The sequence below is a fragment of the Canis lupus genome, chromosome 14 (genome assembly GCF_003254725.2).
Source record: "Canis lupus dingo isolate Sandy chromosome 14, ASM325472v2, whole genome shotgun sequence".
Lineage (NCBI taxonomy): Eukaryota > Metazoa > Chordata > Mammalia > Carnivora > Canidae > Canis > Canis lupus.
Genome location: NC_064256.1, coordinates 31,023,067 through 31,044,119, shown reverse-complemented (window position 1 = coordinate 31,044,119; position 21,053 = coordinate 31,023,067). Strand labels below are relative to the sequence as shown.

The following is a 21,053-nucleotide window of genomic DNA, read 5'->3' as shown; positions in this document are numbered from 1 at the left end:
TGCACAAATCCAACTTGATGAGAAAAACTACATATTTCTCAATTTGCAGAGTTATAATTTAAATGCTGGGTTTTCACTAGGATCAAAGAGAGAAGACTGTACAAGTGGTCTGAGAATGGCAAAGCTGTAAGAAAGATTACTTAGATATTTACGTTAAATCTCATGTCACTTGCGGGGGTGCCTGGGTGGCTCAGTGGGTTAAGTGTCCCACTCTTGGTTTTGGCTCAGGTCAGGATTTCAGGGTTGTGGGATTGAGCCCTTTGTCAGGCTCCCTGCTCAGCATGGAGTCGGCTTAAGATTCTTTCTCCCTCTCTCTCTGCCCCTCCTCCCCACTTGTGAACTCTTGTATGTGCTCTCTCCCTAAAATAAATAAATAAAATCTGGGGATCCCTGGGTGGCTCAGCGGTTTCGCGCCTGCCTTTGGCCCAGGGCGCGATCCTGGAGTCCCGGGATCGAGTCCCGCGTCGGGCTCCCGGAAGGAGCCTGTTTCTCCCTCTGCCTGTGTCTCTGCCTCTCTCTCTCTCTCTCTCATAAATAAATAAAAATAAATCTTAAAAAAAATAATAAAATAAATAAATAAATAAATAAAATCTTAAAAAATATATATTAAAAACAGAAACCCAAAACGATGTCACTTAAAACTTATGAAGTTCATTATTTTAGGGATGTCACATAGACATACAAGTCAAAAATAATTTACCTTAAGAATGCTATGGTGAGAAGGCCACTCACCTTTTTTTAGGATGAGAAAAGAAAGTTTCTTTCACAAAAATGTGCATGAGGGACAGAACTTAACCTCAGAAATATCTGCAAACCACACAATCCATGATAGAGGTACTAACAGGGTTTGAGAAGGGAGTTTTATATTTTTCAGATCTACATGCTGAGAATATGGGTACGTAGCTTTGGGACAAAAGGAAGAGAAATTATTTTAAGAGGTGACTAATGTCTGAAAATTAGTGATGGGCTTACTATCTTACTATTTTTCTTACTGCATAGAAATGTAAAAATCTAGATTTTAATACTGAAAGTGAATCTTAACTTAATGACCAATCCCTACTTTTTCTTTCATTCCAGAAGAGCACTATTATTTATAGTTTATTCACTTTCACTCCCTTGTTATTTACATGTTTGAAAAAAAAATCTTTCAATTTGGCATTCATTTAAAAATAATTAAGTTTGTCAAGGAGACAGGGCAAATCATACCCCCAAGTGTCTGTTATCCTCACATTCTAGAAACATTCTAGAAATAAAGGGAAGGTATGTGTGTATATTAACAGAGAGAGATTAAAAGTGACAGGAGAAATTATTTATTTCTATTACATTTTTAAAAACCTGCTTTAAAGCAAAATATTCCTTACAATAAATAAAGGGAATCCACATTACTACATAAAAGAAGCAAAAGAGATACTATTTGGTATTTGTTGAATGTGTGTGTGTACATGGAATTAAACAGAAGTATAATCTTGGAGCATGCATGTTCTTATAGTTCATAGAATTTGTCAGTTCTGGCATTTTGTAACTCTTTAGACCACTGGTCCTGACCAACAGTCACAGCATCACCTGGAAATGTGTTAAAATGCAAATTTGTTGGGCCTGAACTTGGACCTTCTGAACCAGAATCTCTGGGGAATCTGTTTTAATAAGCTCTCTAGGTGATTCATATGCACAGTAGCACTGGGGAAGAGAGTGCTTTAATACATACACACTATTCCTGAAGCATTTCGAGGCATATGAAATACAGAATAAGAATATCCAAGTCCTCGTAAAACAAAAAATGTACATTTCCTGGTGCACAGATGTTTGTTGGATAAAATTAGGTCGAATAAAAAACCACTATCCAAAAAAAGGTAAGAAGGTAAACACTAACTCTTAATAGTAGGGTGGAAAGATCATTCCTCGGGGATTCCATGTTTCCAAGAGGAAAAAAAAAAATCTAATTATTTCATCCAGTATAATAGCCTATCTGTATAATTTTGTGGGAAATTATGAAACTACCTAGGAAATAACACTTAGTTTTCATTCCTCAGTGATGTATTTTCGGTTTCCATTTTATGGTTTCCTGATTTCATTCACGAAAATAACTAAGCCATAATAAAACTGACGTTGACACCTTCCTGTGTTCCCTTGGGTTCGCTCATACTTTCCACAGACCTGACTTTTAACTACTTAAAACCTGACCACCTAGTTAATTAATGGCCTTAGGAAGAGCTATTGCTTTTTTTTTTTTTCTTCTTGGTATCCACTTCTCTGTTAATTTTGTAATTCCAGGTCTCTGTTTTTTTGCATGTGGAGATGAAGAATAAGAAATCACTCAAAGCATCCAGTTTTGTTGTCAATAGATGTTATAAGGAGTACAGTGGGAAAGAATGTTGACATTAATGGTTAAAATGAGAAATCTGAAAAAGAATTTTAATAGATGCCATTACTGACAGAGTAGTACGTGTATATGTGTGTGTGTGTGTGTGTGTGTGTGTGTGTGTGTGAAAATCAAGTTCATTAATAAAATGAAGTGCTCCTGCAGATAAGGCTCAAACAGTATGTCTCTGTTACAAAAAGATTTGGTTAGTTGGGTTAGCTTTTTTTTTAAATATAAATTCATTTTTTATTGGTGTTCAATTTGCCAACACCCAGAATAACACCCAGTGCTCATCCCGTCAAGTGCCCACCTCAGTGCCCATCACCCAGTCACCCCCACCACCCCCCGCCCACCTCCCCTTCCACCACCCCCAGTTCGCTTCAGTTGGGTTAGCTCTTAAGTGACAAGAAAGTAAACTGTGTGCTTAGGCTAGTAGTTTACAAACAGTTTGCTTTTCTGTAGGGGATAATCCTGGCCACTCACAAAGCAAATGTGAAACCTGTCTCAGAGGTCTCTCTCTACCAGCTTACAGTGAAGTGAGCAATGGTTAGTGTGGACAGAGTGGCCACGGGCTGGGTGTGCACGGTTTCTCTTTCTTGGCTACTGGGTACCGCAGGTGGGTAGCCATATGACCCTCAGGTTGGGTTCTGATGGGTCACCTTGGGCATCCTCTAAGCCCTAGTTTTAGGACGTCAATATCTCCTGACACCATGTCCAAGAGGACCTAATTCAGATCTGGCCAGAGAAACACACCAAGTACTGAACTTCAAATGGGACGTGTAAGCACATACTCCTACTGATATAAAAATTGTGCTGAATACCCTCATGCTGAGAAAGTAAAATATTACCCAAACACTTGTAGCCAAGATATGTGCATCGAAGAATCTGGATAATTAGAACTCTGTGAAATGCTATTTTAAAAATAGCTATTAATCAATAATATAAAATTCTTACACTCCACATGTCCAAATTATCATTCAAAATAGACAAATTTAAAAACGCATAGAAAGGAAAAGAAACATTTAGTTGATGTTAATCATTTTATAATGTTCAAAGTGTATCATTTCTTAAGTGCTCCTTCTTCCCCCCATAAAACTATGTGAACTCAGACCAAAGAATAGCCCAGGATCATTTTTTGTATACTACAGGTATAGAAAATGAGATCAGTTAACATTCTAATAGTGTTCACTTATTAAAGGCAGTGCTAGTTGTCATGACAACTTAATCCTTCCAAATACAATGAAAAGACAGTAAAGTGTAAATTCTAAAAATAATCATTTCCATGAAGAACAGGAGAATGGCTGGACCAGATAATTAAAATACAAAGTAAAAAGCTAATTATTTCAGTAATTTTAGTCAGCTTTTTAGCATCTGAGCAGGTCTGAATATACTACAGGCAGCCCTCAGTAGTCACTGTTATTAGAGCTAATCCTTAAAATTCAAAAGCAGACCTCATTACTTTTTGTTAGTACAGTCTTTTTCACCATCCCTCCCCACCCAAAATAATAACCAGTTTATCATCAGCCTTCTGGCAATGGGCCCAGGGGCCTAATCATGCCTATATGGCATTTGCACTTTCTCTTTTCACATAATATGGTTGCCTCACTAAAACTTGCAAAAATTAGCATGAACCCCATTTCCCCCTTTGCCTCCCCCAACCCTGTGCTGGGCCTCAAAGAGCTTCAACAAAACATGGAAACGTTGTAGAGTAACATGGACAGATACCTTTATAAAAGAGAACCACGATCTTCTGAAAAGCTTTCATGAAATGGATGTTGTCGTAACAGTATTCTTGAACCTTCTGGAGGAGGATCAGTTCTGACTGGCCCTGGGAACTAAACACAGCCAGCAGTGGAGCATATTGCTGGAACAGAAGTGGGGAATAAGACCAACCATTAATTTTCATGGGAAGTACAGGGCCAACAATACTTGAATCACAGCTGGAATCTGGGGGATTTGCTTAGAAAGCATTTATTTTTAGGATTATAACAGTGTCCAATCAGAATTTATCTTTTATCTTAGCGTCATATCAGATTTCTTCACAGCACCCACTAAAAGAAGAAGAGATCAAATATGAAATTCTGACTTTATTAAAGGCCATGTACTACGTCATCTACTGGGCACTATAAAAAGAAAATAGAGTGAGGTCTTGGAGTGGCCACATTCGGTATTGGTGGAGTGTGGAGTTTTCTTTTCCATACATCCCGGACCCCCCTCACAGGTCATCTTTGTGGTTTTGTTCATTTTGTTCATATTGCTCCTTTTGTCCCAATTGTCCCTGGTTTCCGGTCCCTGATGTATAGCCACCGTTTTTTCTTAAGACCTAACTAACCCCATTCACAAATTTCCTCCAAGGAGCCCTCCCGGATCAAGTTAACCTGCAGATTTTACTCACTGCTCTGTTCTAAACCCTGAGAGTTCTTTAATTTACATTCTACCTAATTTCTACTAGGTAGTTTTTGACTTACTAGTTCAAATGTAAACTCTGAAGGAAGGATCTAAGTCTTTCACTCATCTTAATATAGGTTTATAGGGAGTAAACAAGCAAAAACATGTATCCATGAAAAAAACATGCAATTTACACAATGAATTGACTTCCGACCAATCAGACACTTCTCAAATTCTAATGCCAATCAGTAGTCTACTTAAAATTACCAAGAATTTTTGTCATGTAGAAAGAAAAAAAACAAAAACAAAAACAAAACAATAGGCCATATTTTTCTTTAAATACTGAATATGATTATTCTGTGAATTTTCTGACATTTCTGACATTATTTTTTTAAGGTTATTTATTTATTTATTTGAGATCAAGAGAGCATAAGCAGGAGGAGGGGCAGAGGGAGAGGAAGAAGGAAACTCCCCACTAAACAGGAAGCCCGACACGGAGCTTGATCCCAAGACTCTGGGGTCATGACCTGAGCCAAAGGCAGACGCTTAACTAATGGAGCCACCAAGGTGCCCCCGACATTGTGTTTAGTAAGAATTTACTCTTTGATATTTCATAGGCCCTTACCTCTGAGACATTTTAGATAATGGCAAATTTGAAATCAAAACAAAACAAAATAAACCCACAACAACAACAGAATCAAAGAAAAAAAATGGACATCTATCTTTGGCCTAAACCTGGGTGAAGTGCAGTTAGAACCCATGTGTCAAATGTAGAGTTGACAGCTGCCATAGGTCTACAGCCACGACTGTGCCCTCTTGAGTCTGTACCTTCAGGTGCTTAAGGGCCTGCTCCGCAACCAGTTCTTCCTTCTTGTTCCATTCAACAGCATTCATTATACAGGTCCACAGAAGTCCAATCACTGCTGTCTCTGGAAGATCATTCCTCTTCATTTCTTCTTTGACGTAGAGCACCACCTACATTTCAGGGAGGAAGGGGTCAAAGAGGAACAGGCAGATAGGAGGCTCCCTCTCACTGTGCCTGGTCAGTAAAAGGTTTTGGGTGGATAAATATTCTGCTCAGTCCCTCTTTTCCTGGGACATATTCTCAGAGGACAAGAGGGAGGAAAAACACAATGATGTGTTCTCGAAGCAGATTTATTTTTAGTCCAAAAATTAATAGGCTCAGCTCTGGCCAGGAGTTGCTGGGTAGTAAGAAATAAGAGGGAATCTTTGTTCCTTAGGAGTTAATTCTTTTACATGCAGCAACCCCCCTTGGGTCCGGCAGAGCAGATTACGTGGGCCAATTTGATTCTCTCATGGGGTTTCAAACAAGGGGATGGAGCCGGGACTCTTTTCCTCCGATCCTCAACTCTCAACTTTAAACCCGTTGATGAATGATGTCTTGGGTTTGTGCAAGTCCATTCACTATAATTTATTCCTTAATGATTATTTCTGATGACCCTGATTCCCCATGTGAATAAACTGTAAAGTGCAGAGGCAATTTTTTTAATATGATACATATTAATCCAACAACAACAGACAGGTTATTTTCTCCCTTAGAATCATGTTTAAATATGCAAATTTATCCTCCAATCAGATGGCCTGGAATAAAAGGTCTGCCTAGCTTAATCAAACTTGTTTAGAAAAGTCTTTTCCCTTTTGAAATATAATCATAAAGACAGTGATGAAACACCATAATCTCTATCAAGTATACTACTGCTTTGTGAATAGCACAACTCTCGGGCCTGGTCCCCACTTATCAGTGAATATCATAGTTTTCTTTCCTCCTGGCTGGTGTCATAAATGGGTTAAGTGGCCTTAGAGAAGAGAGGGGACTGGGAGGTCCCAGTGCCTGAGCTGGCTGGAGGAAGCTGCCAAGATAGGTGACATCCTTGCATCCAGAAGCATCAGTGTTATGATGTTGGTTTTGCTTTTTTTTCCTCCATCGAAAAGTCATGTTCAAGTTCTTACTTGGAGAAATGTTCCTGAATACATTACTGACCTTAATGCCGTGAGACTTAGAAATATTTTTGTCACAACACCTCCATCTGCTGGATAGCATTGGTCCAGAATTCTCCAGCCACATAAGGTACCGGGTGGGGCTTAGAGCACAGAGCGCTAAGCATTTGGGACTTGGAAGTGAATGGCAAAAGGAAAGGACTTGATTTAATTTTGGATTATCATGTAAAAACTGTTAAAGTTCAGATAGGAGGTTTTCTGCAGATGGGAGTTTTTTTTTTTTTTTTTTTAAGATTTTATTTATTTATTCACGAGAGACACACACACAGAGAGGCAGAGACACAGGCAAAGGGAGAAGCAGGCTCCATGCAGGGACTCGATCTCGGGATCATGCCCTGAGTCAAAGGTACAGGCTCAACCGTTGAGCCACCCAGGTGTCCCAGATGGTAAATTTTTTAAAAATTAAAAATATATAGTCACAGTTATACAAACTACCATTATAAAAAAAGGTAGTATTTACATTTACAGGGATACACAGCTATTGCGAGTATGATCAAATAAGCCACTGGCCCAACTGCTCTTTTCCCAAGATATAAATTAAAAAACCATCAAAATTTTTTGTCTTAAAATAAAAAAACCCCCTACATATTCATACCCAGTGATCCCTGAAATACCCAGTGTTGATTTCAATTTTTTAAAAAATTTTTTAAAAATTTATTTATGATAGTCACAGAGAGAGAGAGAGAGAGAGAGAGAGAGAGAGAGAGAGGCAGAGACACAGGCAGAGGGAGAAGCAGGCTCCATGCACCGGGAGCCCGATGTGGGATTCGATCCCGGGTCTCCAGGATCGCGCCCTGGGCCAAAGGCAGGCGCCAAACCACTGCGCCACCCAGGGATCCCCCAGTGTTGATTTCAAATACTAACCATATACTTAGCCATATTATAATATCTGCGATAAAATGGAAAACCCACTCTATAATGGTGTATATGGTGTATATAATGGTGTATATATGGTGTATATATAATGGTGTATATGTATATTACCTTACACCATATGTATATGGTGTATATGTAATGGTGTATATGGCAACTCTATTTAACAGATGAACTATTCGGCTAATCACAGTAGCCTGATAAAATAAATCACTTGCGTGGAAATGACCATCAATTTCTGGAACATGCTAGAGGATTCTGAATCAAAACTTTGCAATTATGCTAGTTTAAATGGTATAAACAAATACATAAAATTCACAGAAGTAAAAAAGGAAGTCTCCTTCAGGAAGGTCAAGTCTGTGCCACATGATGTTACTGCTCCCATTCATGTGTTTTGCAGTGATACAAGCCGATGGTTTCCTACCTCCTTGATTGGGCATTCCTGAGAAAGACGCTCCTGGAGCTCCTTCTGCAGCTCCTTCCTGGTGCCCAGGGACTGCTGGACTCGGAGGAAGTCGGAAAGCTCCTTTAGGCCTGCGTCAGTGAAGTATTTAGCAAAATGATCCACGCTCTGCCTATTAACTGGAAAGAGTTCCTGAAAGACAAAAGGACAAAGACTATTAAACAAAAAACTATTCATATTTCAGTAAGCATAAAGGACAACATTTTCATATTAAAATAGCACTCAGGCCATCTCATATTTGGAAGACCAGAACAAAGGATGATTGTCAAAAGAACAAATCTTGGGTATATTTCTTGAGCATTCACTAAGCACCTTCTAAAATTAGGCAGTTTTATAGAAAAAGAGAAAAAAATGCTAACCAACTTATATAAACTGGCTTCACTCATTGTGAACCAATATTTACTATCTCTTTCACTTTAATCAAAGTGTAGCATGTATGAATACAGAAGTAAACTTGCTAAATTAAATGCAAATAATATAACTTAGGAGTCAAAAGGCAAAAGCCAGTTTTAATACTGCTGAGATGTCTTGAGATAACATTAGAAAAACAACATTGACTATTATCTCAAGAACCTCTATTCACATTCTGAGAAAATGCTGCTATTATTCTAATACTAGCTTGGAGCGAAAGAAAATTTTTGTCTATTAATGATGGTGGCTCTAAATTAAGTCACAGCAAGATCTAATCTAAACCAACCCTATCAACTCTTCAGTTCATTACATAATTCTGTTGGAAATTTTTAAAGAGAGCAGTATACCATGGCTGCTTGCATATTTTTACCTCATTTCCATTTTACCTTACACAGCTTGGCAGAGTCTCAGTAACACTTAGTCATGTTCTAATCCTGTGTGACTTTAACACCCAACTAAGATATTAAGACAGTTTTTAAAACTCTCACATTTTTCAGACTGCTGCAGTCTAAAAAAATAGATCCAAACATTCATGGTGGTTAGATTTGCATATGTATGGTCAACGGGCTATATTGCTCCAGTAAAAATCTCGGTGGAAAAATCTGTAACAGGTTTGCCACCAGGTAGAGGGACAGAGCCAAAGCCTTCTATGACATGACTCAAATTTCAATATTCTCTATATCATCATCCCCAAACTTGTCTTGTTGAGTTCCGAGTTTCAAAATGTCAGAAGAGTTGATGGGAGCAGCTATTAAACACATATTCAGAGCAGCCCCGGTGGCTCAGTGGTTTAGCGCCTGCCTTCAGCCCAGGGTGTGATCCTGAAGACCGGGGATCAAGTCCCACATCAGGTTCCCCACAGGGAGCCTGCTTCTCCCTCTGCTTGTGTCTCTGCCTCTCTCTCTGTCTCTCATGAATAAATAAATAAAATCTTTAAAATAAACAAACAAACAAACAAACACATATTCATGTTAAAGCAAACATTTCATATCAGACTGAAATTCTGGCACATTTGTTCTGTCATTCAAGAGGTCTTCCAAATCTGAGATGCTGGGAACTAATCTGAGCTTCTTCTATGAATCAAAATGTGATGGGCATATTCCTCATAATTATGTAAAGTAAAAATTTTTATAGAGGATGACTGAAGTCTCAACAAGGCTAAGGAGCTTGACTGAAATTATGTGGCCAGCTATATTTAAGGTCACAGCTGAGGACACCCAATTATTCTGTTACTCCACACAAGTATTCAATATTCAATTTAGTAAGAATGGGACTGCAAATTATGTTCAGAGCAATATATCATCAAACATATTACTGGTGGCTTATTTATGAACTATATCCATAGCCCTTATAAATGACACATAATACACTGAAGATTATTATTCAGATTAAACCGAAGTAAAGTTGGTCTAAATCCTATCACGACATTTATTGGCTTGGAATATGGTTTGTATTTGTTAGAAAAACCCTATCTAGGTACAAATGTCCATCAGATTAAAGTCTCCCCGCTTCTGCGTCTATTCCCAAAAGCAAAGCCAGAGTGATCCCGTTTAGACCCTAAACACAATTATACACAATCCTGCTGAGAATTTCCCAAAAGTTTTCCATCAGAATAAAAACCAAAGTTACTAGATGTTATCGACCTGCTACATCTCTGAGCTGATCTTTCACTCTTACCAACCACTCTCCCCCTTACTGCCCCCAACATGCTATGCCCCAAAACCTTTGTATTCTGTTCCTTTGCCTGGAGAACTCTTCCTAGAGATACCTAGATTGCTCACTCCTTACCTCCTTCAAGTCTACACAAATGTTACCTTGTCAGAGACCTTCTCTTACCACTGAAAATCGCATCCTACTCTGACACTCCTTAGAGCTTCCCTAGCTCATTTTTTCCTCATAGCACTTTTAATTTCTTATTGAACTACATTCTTTTTTAAAGAGTTTATTTATTCATGAGAGACACACAGAGAGAGGCAGAGACATAGGGAGAGGGAGAAGCACGCTCCGTGCAGGGATCCTGATGTAGGACTTGATCCCAGGACCCCAGGATTCACAACCTGAGCAGTCGCTCAACCACTTAGCTACCCACGTGCTCCTGAACTACATATTTTAATGGTTGATTTAGTCTGTTGCCTTCCATCCCCTCTTTTCAGAGTTGCTATAATTTTTTTTTTGTGCTTCCATATTACAGAAGTGGGTAACTATTGAACTTTGAGATATGCTTTTTTTCCTAAAATGTACTAGTACAGTCAGAGAGAATTTTGTTGTGTTAAGGAAACAAAAAATTTCCTCTTTGATGGTGAAACTGACCCTCTAGTTTCCCCTTCATTTACTGAGTTAGCAAATAGCAAGCGGCACGGTCCACAGAGAAATACTCTGTTCTTGTCAAGCTTACAGTGATTCTTGTAGAAATGTCTACCTGTGCTTTTCATATCCAAAACATATGCTGACATGGAAACCTCATAGGAACAGTTAAATAATATACTTTTCAAAAAGGAAAGACATTAAAAAAAATTAAGTGACTTAATAAAGTTAACCAAGCTCTGCCTATTGGCATCTTTAAGGAATCATGGCTTAAGAAATAACTGAGTCTTTTGTGGCAAGTTATAATAGACTGTATATTTGTTCCCAATCATTTGCCCTCTCTCCTTTAAATAAGTATTAAGAAAGCCCCTCCTTGCTGTGTCTGTGTGCAGAGGTGGAACAGTAGGTTACGACAGAATGAACTTTCCCACACACCCCACTTCTAGGCTTCACGAGGACTTCTTTTGGCCAGTAAGAGCTGAGCTTTTACTACACTGGAGTGATTCACTTCTATCTCCTGTGCTCCTGGTCCTTTGCCATGAGGACAGAATGGCCCACCTGGGAGGTGCAGCTGCAGGCTAGGTCTCAGAATGAAAAGGTATATGGATCACAGTGGGACGTGGCCCAGATATAGCCTATCCACAGACCTAGGAACAAGAATATATTGTCTTCCCATGAACTTCCATTCAGCTTTGACACCTATCACTTATGTTTTCTCCTTCTGTTTATAGGATCTACTTGAAGTCCTTGAGAAAGTAGGTTCTTAAAGGCAAGGAACTTTTCTATCCTGTTCTCTCCTGGCTCCTCAGCTTCTAGGACCATGCCTGGCACAGAACAGGCACTCAAATATAGGCTGAATAAAACTTATTATTAGGGACACCTGGGTGGCTCAGCAATCTGCCTTTGGCTTAGGGCGTGATCCCAGAGTTCTAGGATAGAGTCCCTGTCAGGAGCCTGCTTCTTTCTCCCTCTGCCTCTCTCTGTGTCTCTCATGAATTAATAAATAAATAATACCTTTAAAACACACACACACACACAACTTATTATTAGCTCCAGAAATTAGCTAGATTCTGTATCTTTAAAATTTTCTTCTTAATCATATTAAGACTTTAAAGACCCAAAAGGGCTATTTTAAGGGAAGCTTTAAGAGATAAGAAATTTTAAGTGATTGAAAATAAAAGCATTGGGGGACCCAGGTGGTTCAGTGGTTGAGTGCCTGCCTTCAACTCCAGTCGTGATCCCGGGGTCCTGCTGGGAGCCTGCTTCTCCCTCTATGTTTTTGCCTCTCTGTGTGTCTCTCATGAACAAATAAATAAAATCTTAAAAAAAAAAAAAAAAAAAAAAAAGGACAGTGAAAGCATTTATAGTTAAAATTATCCTTGGGTTTTCTGAGGGGAAGAGCCCACTTTTAGAATTACCCTACAGACAGGCAGATACCCTTGCGCACTGGAACACTTCAGAAGTGAAAAACAGGAAAGACCAGGTGAAGAGAAGATGATAAAGGTGTCTTTCAATTTTAGACTTTGTCCTAGATTTCAAAAGCAATGTCACTTGGAGAAATTTCTGTCATTTGCACATCTGTTGCTTCTAGCAGAAAGAAATTATAGTGAGCAGATAGAAATATAAGAACAAAATTTTTCTCTTGATTCTTTTTTAAATACAAAGAGAAATAAAAATATAATCAAGTAATTGTGATCACAGAAACTTAGAATCAACCACAATAAACTTATTTGCAGTTTATTGCAAATACCCAAGTATTTCCAAGGTATCTTGGTATAAACAAGGAATCCTGTTTAAACTGTTATTTTGTTAAATTAACAATCATGTGAGATCAGTGTCATCCATCTCTAACCTAACACATAAATGTTTAATTAGGTGGGACTGATGGGACTTTATAATATTACAACTTAAAATTGGACTCCTTAATTTTATCATACCATTTATTTATAAAGATTAAGTTGGAATTAGTTTTGATCTGCCAAATATACAGAAATAAAAGGAACCACGCTCCAATTTAACAAAGACCCAAGCATTTCAGTCATGGATTGACAAACCCACAACTGACACATCAAGCATACAATCCCTTGTCTAGACAACACTTACAAGCAGCCTCTTGTCTAAGTTGGCTTTTCTCAAAGAAGAGGTAACAGAGTTGGCATCTTTTTCTGCCATCCATGCTTTAAAAAGCTTGACAGCAAATGAGGCTGCAATACCTGTTTAAAAAAAAAAAAAAGAAAAAGAAAAAGAAAAAAAGTGAGAGTTTCATTCCTTTCATAAGCAAAACCACTTGTGATGATGGACAAGGCCACCCGGCCCTAGGTTTCCTGAAATGAGTAAACTGCTCAAATACTTGAATTGGTTGAGTAAAGCATAGCTCTCTAGGTGCAGTTCTCTTCATTAGGCACAGTTCTATTTTCATTACTCAAGAGAGTATTTTTTATAAGAGGGAAAAAGTTAAAATAGTTTTCAAAGTGGGACTCCCTAATTCCAACCTGGTATAATTGTAAATTTATTTATTTATTTTTACCTTGGTTTCAAACAGATTAAAAACCCAGTACTTTCTAGTGCTTTTGCCTCCATTTCACTATGTGGCTCACCAATATTTTATGTGTGTAATAGTAATCCTGAGGTATAGCAAACAAAAAAATGAAATGGCAACATGTCAACTATTTTGCTGATAAATAATACCAGTCAAAAACCATTGTTGGTGATGGCTATAAATACAGCTATGCAAGACAGTACATTATTTACTTTACAATTTTACTTTTTATAAAAAGCATTTGAAATACTCATGAGCTAAACTATAAAAGCATTGAGGCTGTTTCAAATTGAACTTTTTTCGGGATATTTTTAAAGAGATGACTAAAAGAGCCACAGTAATCAGAAAACCACTCGATTACATATCCATACTAACATTAAGATTTATTTCCAAATATAAGTAATTAGATAACGAGTAGACAGTTCTCCTGTGAACACTTCAAATTTCCAAGTTAATGTTACATTTACTTAAGAGTTAAAATGTAGTTGAAATATTAAATTGATTTTTCTCAATTGAAGCTTCACTATTATTGGTCTAAGCAGCTCTATTCCCCTTTTCTTTTCCTAACAGTATTCTAACTTTGCTTAGGCCAGGTGACTTCTAGTCTAAGTCCTGGTACCACCTCCTTCTGCAATGATTAGAGACCTCATGGGTAGCTAATCTGCCCAGGGCATCTCCCTGGCAACTGCTACTGAGCCAAAACAAAACATGTGGCCTATGACAGCCAATTAGGTGAAAGCAAGATGAATTAATTATCCTATGTTGAGAATTACTCTTTCACTGAATCTGAACAAGAAAGCATGTGCCAGCAGACATCTTACAATGACAAGGGAAATCATACTTGGAATGATGCTATTAAATGGTAGTGAGAAATAATGGGAGAAAATATCTGAGACCTGGATGACATTATTGTTCACCCTGAAGTCGAGGCGACTTCTATACTTTTTGTTACATACAAAATGTTCTTATATGTCAACAAATGTTCTTATATAGCAATTTGAGTCTTGTATTCGAAGTTAGTTGCATGTAAAAGCATCCAATTGATATATAAATTAGGCAAACGCCAACTTTATCCAGTTTTCTTCACTTGAATAAGCAGAGGAACTAGTCAAAAAAGAAAAAAAATTGAAAACTATGGCTAGGACAATAGAACAGGTGCTATATACTAGGGAATTTTATATTTGTTGACATGAATTTTTAATACTCTCAGTTCACCAAGTCAATGTAAAATTTAGTATATATTTATGTCATTAAATCAAAAATTAAGATGCAGTATAATCTGTATTTCATTAAAAATAATGTTTTAAACCAGGAATGTAAATCTTGGCTTAAACCTATCACTTTGCATTAACAGTGGTTCCTATTGGAAAATCTGGGAAATTTCTCTATACTCAAGATTCTTCTGAGTGGAATAATCCTTTCTCCTTAGCTATTGTGTGCAGTTGGGAAAAAGGTGTAATTTATCAATATACTCCTATCGAAGAAGGGAAAGTTTAAGCCTTTAGCTTCTAAAGATGGTGGAGTGTCAGAAAAAATTATATGACACAAACACTGTCATTCCGTAGCAAATGTATTTTTCTTTCCCCCCTCTTTCTTAAATTTCAATATAAAAATTTTCAAATATAAAGAAAAACTGAATAAATTGACTATAAACACTCATATACCCACTACCTAAATTTTATACCTGTTAGAATTTTATTTGCTCCATCACTGTCCATCAGGCTAATAATTTTTGATACATTTCAAAGGAAGTTGTAGGTATCACTTAGAATTTTACTACAACTAGAAAGAAAAGTATTTTTTTATGAAGCCTAGGATAATCTAATATAATTGGCATTTACTGTTTACATTTTACCTTGTTTTATTTAAGTGTAAAATGGCTCACAACATAAATAAGATGTGAAGTATCACAAATTCTCTTTAGGAAAACACTTTAAAATGTCATATTAACAACACACTAATAATCACAGAATCTGAACTGTCACAAATCTAAGCTATGTTAAGTCAAAAACTATAGAAAATCTCTAAATAAGATCACTTGATTCTAAATTTACTAATCTTCTTTCAGCTACAAGGAAACTAGAATCCATTTCACTGTAAGCATGAACGAGGCTGGGACTTCAAATTTGTAGGAGAAAAACTACGTTCTAAGAAGCAGATGTTTTCACAAAAGCTCTTTTATTTTTAAGAAAAAAATAACTCTTTGTTTTGTGTTGCATTATAACTCGAATATCATTATCCTCCTCTAAGAGCCCACTTTTGTTTTATTCTATAACCAAGTGATTGTATATATGCTTATCAAACTCTTAATGCCTTAAAATTAAAGCAAGACTTTGAGGCAACCATCTGGACGTTCTTTCTAAAACTGAGATAATGAATATCTTAAAATGTGATAAAATGAACATCTGAGCACAAGGTTTTGGGAAGTAATGGTTTAGAAGAATGGTCCTAACCAGGGAAATAACATCCTGGTGGGGCGTGGGGAGGAGTGAGCATTTGGGAACATGAAGGGGCCTTTTTTTCATTATACTAGAGGTGGGTGCTACACGCTGGTATTTTGTGCCTAAGGTCAAAAAGGTTAAATTCCCACAAAGCACAATGAAGCATTTTCCCAGCAAAATATGCCGGTAGCAACTAAATGGAGAGAAGTGGCTTAGACTACATCAACTTCAGGGTTATCTGACCTAGACATTAAAGTCCTACAGCCCAAATTTCAGGTTATTATTAGTTTTTATTTGTCTTTGTAGGAGTGGGCATCTTCTGTCTTCCAGTTCCCTACAATAAGCACATACAATTCTTATTGTTTAAAGATAAACAGAAATTCTCTTACATGAAGGATGGCTGGGTAGCAGAACACAATAAGAAGAGGTACTGGTATTTTTCTAACCATCCGTGGCATTACTTTTTATATCTGCCAGGTAAGAAAGCACGAGAGTAATTACCTTCTTTGACTAAGCTGTCGGTGAACAGACTGGTGAGGATGGTGGCAGGAAGGGTGCCATTGCCCAGCAGGATCCCCGACAGCATTGCCAACTTTGTCTGCTCTGTTTCGGAAAAGGCTTTAAGGAAGAGGAGAAGCTGTGGGTCAAACAAAAGAAATTATGTCTATAAAGCCAAGGACTAAAGTAGGAAAATAACAAATGGAATGTGCACGCATGGCTAGATGGCAAACAGCTAGCTGGTCATATGCAGAGCATAGTTATTATTCATTAGAAACACACACATATGCTCACTCGTAAACTGGAGGCTAAGGAAAGTGATTTTCTCAGGCATGGTTCCTTTCTTCCAAGTTTACTTACTTACACATAGCTATAGATACCATTCACGGAAACAAAAAGAGACATTTGAACAGTGTAAATAGGCTACATAAAAAATTTACATTTGACTTTGTAGAGGACAGATGGTACATTTTACATAATGAGCACAGCATTTACTGACGTATATTACTGTCCTTCACATTTTTCATTTTTGTGGGTATCCTGTGCCCCCACTAGATCTACCCATTTTATTTCGGTTTGTTAAGGCACAATGAACAAAAAACAGGAAAAAGTCAATAAGCTCTGACATCATCACAGACTTTTCTGAATTCAGAGCATATAATGTTCTTCAAAGCAAGAATGTTGAGTGAGAAAGGGGTTTCTTAAGTTCTTGATGCTCTTGTAAAAATAACAAGACTCAAACTTGGTATTTCTCGGATCATGCAGTTTTACCAGCCCTGGTGATGAGGTAACGGAGGATCTGACACAAGTTCTTAATGGAGAAAAGACCTCTGATGTGTTAGAAAGAACAGTTTTGGAGGGGTAATTGAAAAAGTAGCAACCCCAGAACGGCTAATGGAAAACCTAAGCAAAAGTGATTATACCTCACTTCCCATTTTTAATTCTAAGAGTATATTCAGTCATGTGCAACGTCCCCCTCTTTCCCCACCTAGTGCTTTGACTCTATTCCATGACTATCATAGTCCTTGGGCATGTTACCAAGATCCCCAGGGCTCAACATCACAACTGGGGCATTGCTGACTTTTTCATTACTTTGTACCAATGAAATTCCATTAACTCTGTGCAGCACGTAGAGCAATATTAATTTACCATCCCTGACAGTTATAGGATTATTACATTACAGAGAAGTTATGTGATTCTAAATGTTTATATTATGAGTAAGTGGCAGAACTGGAATCAAACTTGTCCATTTCACTCCCAGGTTATGCCTATTAAAGTTGCAAAGAATTGAAAAAAAAAGTCACCTTCAAAGTTTGTAAGAAAACAATGAGGGAATGAGAGCATCAATGGATACAGCTCCAGGGAGCACCAGGAATGAGGCAGAGTAAAAAGGCTGACAAAATCATACACACCTCACATTAATCTGGTCTTTTCCTCTGATTGTAAAGATGATTAAGGTTCAAGTGGATAATGAAAGATAGTTTCCAAAATAAACTTTTAAACAGTACTTTTTAAGCACATCAATACACTCGCACTCATTAAAAATACTCATTTTAACAAAATAGTACAAAAGTTAGATCTTTTATAAAAGTAATATTCACATCGATCAATTATATTAACCAATGTTAAAATCAGATGCTGTGTGTATTCCAGAATGTTCCTTAAAAAATGGATATACCATGAAAAATGAATCATTTTTGAAAGTATATTCATTATATGAATGAAATAACTAAGAAAGCTTTCAAGATGCCAATGAGCTAATAGAAGTAAAAACATGACAGGTAATACATTAGACAAAAGTAGTAAAGTGCTTATTTAAATGCTTTACATCATTTCCCTCCATTATTTCCATTCTTTTATTTATTTTTTTAAAAAGATTTTTATTTACTTATTCATGAAAGAGAGAGAGAGGCAGACACAGGCAGAGGGAGAAGCAGGCTCCATGCAAGGAGCCTGATGTGGGACTCAAACCCAAGAATCCGGGATCACTCCCTGAGCCAAAAGCAGGCACTCAACCGCTGAGCCACTCAGGCGTCCCCCATTTTTTAAATTTAATCAAGCATTGTTATTTTTCTAGGCACCTAGCAATGTAATGGACTTTTTTTTTTTTTTCCATTTAAGTTTTTTCCTATTTAATAAAGCAAGCAAGCAAGCTTTAATACATGCAAGTAAGAATAAAATCTATCACCTCAGAATAATATAGAAATGTGATCTCTCTAGTCCGGCTTCCTTAGAATTAACATTATTAATTGTTTGATAGGTATCCTTCCAGATTTTTAAATGCACTTATATAGGTCTAATATATTATAAATAATTATATATATAAAAATGTAGTGTTTCTACTGAATTATACGTTTGTAACAGCTAAAACTTGCCAAGGGTACCAGCTACTTTTCTGAGTACTTTGTGTGTTACTACTTATAAAAGCCTGGATCCTCATTTCACAGAAAAGTAAACTGAGGCACATAGAAACTGAGTGATTTGCTGAGGTTAAGCTACCAAAAGGTTGCTCTGCACCCTGTAGAATTTATCATGGATATTCTCCTTAATCAATTCAAGTGGCTACCCTTCATTGTTTGAAGAAAGATTTTACTGTCAAAATCTTCCATCATGTATGGATCCACTTTTTTTTTTTTTTTTTTTTGGTATGGATCCACTTTGAATAGGGGGAAGTAAGTAAGTAGCAAAATAGATGTTATGGTTCCTTTATTCTCTTGGTTTATAATTCTGCAGTTATCTAAAACTGGAAACAATGAGAAAGCAACATGCACATCTGTAACAGGTTAATGTAGTGAGTGCTAGATATAAATACACAAGATTTAGAAATTGGAAGAGGGAACATGTTGCAATTACTGAACAGAGCTCTTCCTTAATGAGGTACTATTTATTTCCATATGTACTAGAGGCTACTTACTCTATTAAACTACCTTATGTGTTATCTCATTTCTTACAGCAACCATGAGGTATGTCATCTTATTGCAGCTATTTTACAGTTGAGAAACCTCAGTGAGATTGCCACTCATATATTATCTCCAAAGACATGCTTTTATCCCTTTGCTAAACTGTACTTTTGGAAATTAAAAGAATTTTTCTGGGTATTAGCTGTCCATATATTCTCTCATACGCTGTAACTGATTAAATCACCGTATCTAGACTCTTCCCTTGATATAATCATTTTTCTCGCATATTTGGAATCTCCAGTTTTTATTTTAAGCCCATATAGGTCAGGGATCAGATGCTATAAAATCATTTCTTGGAGCAAAGCATGCTATCTGACAGTAAACATGAATGAACAAAGTCTAAGTTAATCATGTATTTTTTCCTATAGTTATTAGCTAGTGATCTGTCATACTCATTCATTCAACGTTTATTAAAAACTTTACTATGTCCCTGGTACTTCTGCACTGTTGCTGTAGATGCAAAATTTCCAACCCCTCCATTTAGTTACTTTAAGCAGATAAGGCATTACATTTGAATTTTACCTTTTTCATTTCATCCTCAAATGCTTTTTCCAAATACTTGTATCTCCTGATGAGTTTATTGAAGACCTAAACATAAAAGAGAACCATTTAATATTAGGTAAATAATTTAAAAAGGCAATAGGTATAGAAACTCACAATAACCACAACATGGACCTCTAATAATAAGAAAAATTGTAGTTAAATTCAACCGTGTAGAATAAAAGAAATTCAGTCAAGAGTAAAATAGGTAAGAAATCAAACATGACTTTGATGAAAATACAATAATGTTAAAACTGTGGGATGCAGAGATTGAAAACAACTGAAATGAATGGGGTTGCAGACAGAATCATATAAATCAAGGATATGATGGAGAGGAGAGCAGACCTCAGAGAAATTTGACTCTTGGCTGACACAAACATGTTTTTTGGCAGATAAGTGAAAATTGGTATAACTTAATAGTTATAAAAGATTACTGGCCCCCACAGTCTTGAGAACACTCATGCAGGGTTTGCAACTGTGTCAGTGGATTTCTGGGCTATTTTTTAAAGTGGAATGACGTTTGCTACGGACTGAATGTTTGTGTTCCTACTAAATAAACATGTTGAAGCCCTAGCCTCCAATGTGACTGTATTTGTAAGTAGGGACGTTAGGAGGTAGTTAAATGAGACCATAAGGGTGGGGCCCTAATCTCATAGGGCTGATGGCCTTGTAAGAACAAGAGAGACTGTACCAGGAACTAAATTGGGTGGCACCTTGATCATGCCTCCCCAGCCTTTTGAACTGGAAATAATAAAATTCTACTGTTTAAGCCCTCCAGTATTTTGTTATGGTAGCTTGAAGAAAATAATATAATGTTCTTATTTAAATAGAGATTTTATCAATATAATATTTTTCTAACTGAAAATGATTTCTGATTCTAATTCCTTTCTCTTACATCCATATAATATACTCCCATCTAAAACAGTATATTTATTCCTTAATGTGATCAAGATGGAGTCCAAGAGTAAAAATGGCAGTGCGGTGTTGCCCTTTATGAAGAAAGGACAATGACCCAGGCAGGAAACTAATATGCAATAAAGAAAAACAAATGGCATTAAAATCCAACAAATCGGATTGGATTGGCACTGAGAGTAACAATGACTGTTAAAGAGTCAGTACAGAACAGGAACACACCAATCCTAGATTGGCTGTGTTCGATGCATGTATGTTCAGCTTTACAAGATCACATTTATCAGGCTGTTCGATTTTATAATCCCACCACTTCCTGACATTATTATTATTATTATTATTTTTCTAC

General features: G+C 36.9%; 1 protein-coding gene across 3 annotated transcripts in view; it reads right to left on the bottom strand.

The window, feature by feature from the left end:
• The window catches only part of BZW2 (basic leucine zipper and W2 domains 2), a 63,329-nt gene that overhangs the window by 4,153 nt on the left and 38,123 nt on the right, over window positions 1-21,053 (bottom strand). For all 3 annotated transcript variants that reach the window (XM_025464262.3, XM_025464261.3, XM_025464260.3), the window contains 6 exons: window positions 19,778-19,843; window positions 16,299-16,434; window positions 12,921-13,030; window positions 8,064-8,234; window positions 5,576-5,722; window positions 4,085-4,223 (listed from right to left, as the gene is read on the bottom strand). In XM_025464262.3, coding sequence (XP_025320047.1) covers window positions 4,085-4,223; window positions 5,576-5,722; window positions 8,064-8,234; window positions 12,921-13,030; window positions 16,299-16,434; window positions 19,778-19,843 — 769 coding nt within the window. The remainder of the gene's footprint in view (window positions 1-4,084; window positions 4,224-5,575; window positions 5,723-8,063; window positions 8,235-12,920; window positions 13,031-16,298; window positions 16,435-19,777; window positions 19,844-21,053) is intronic.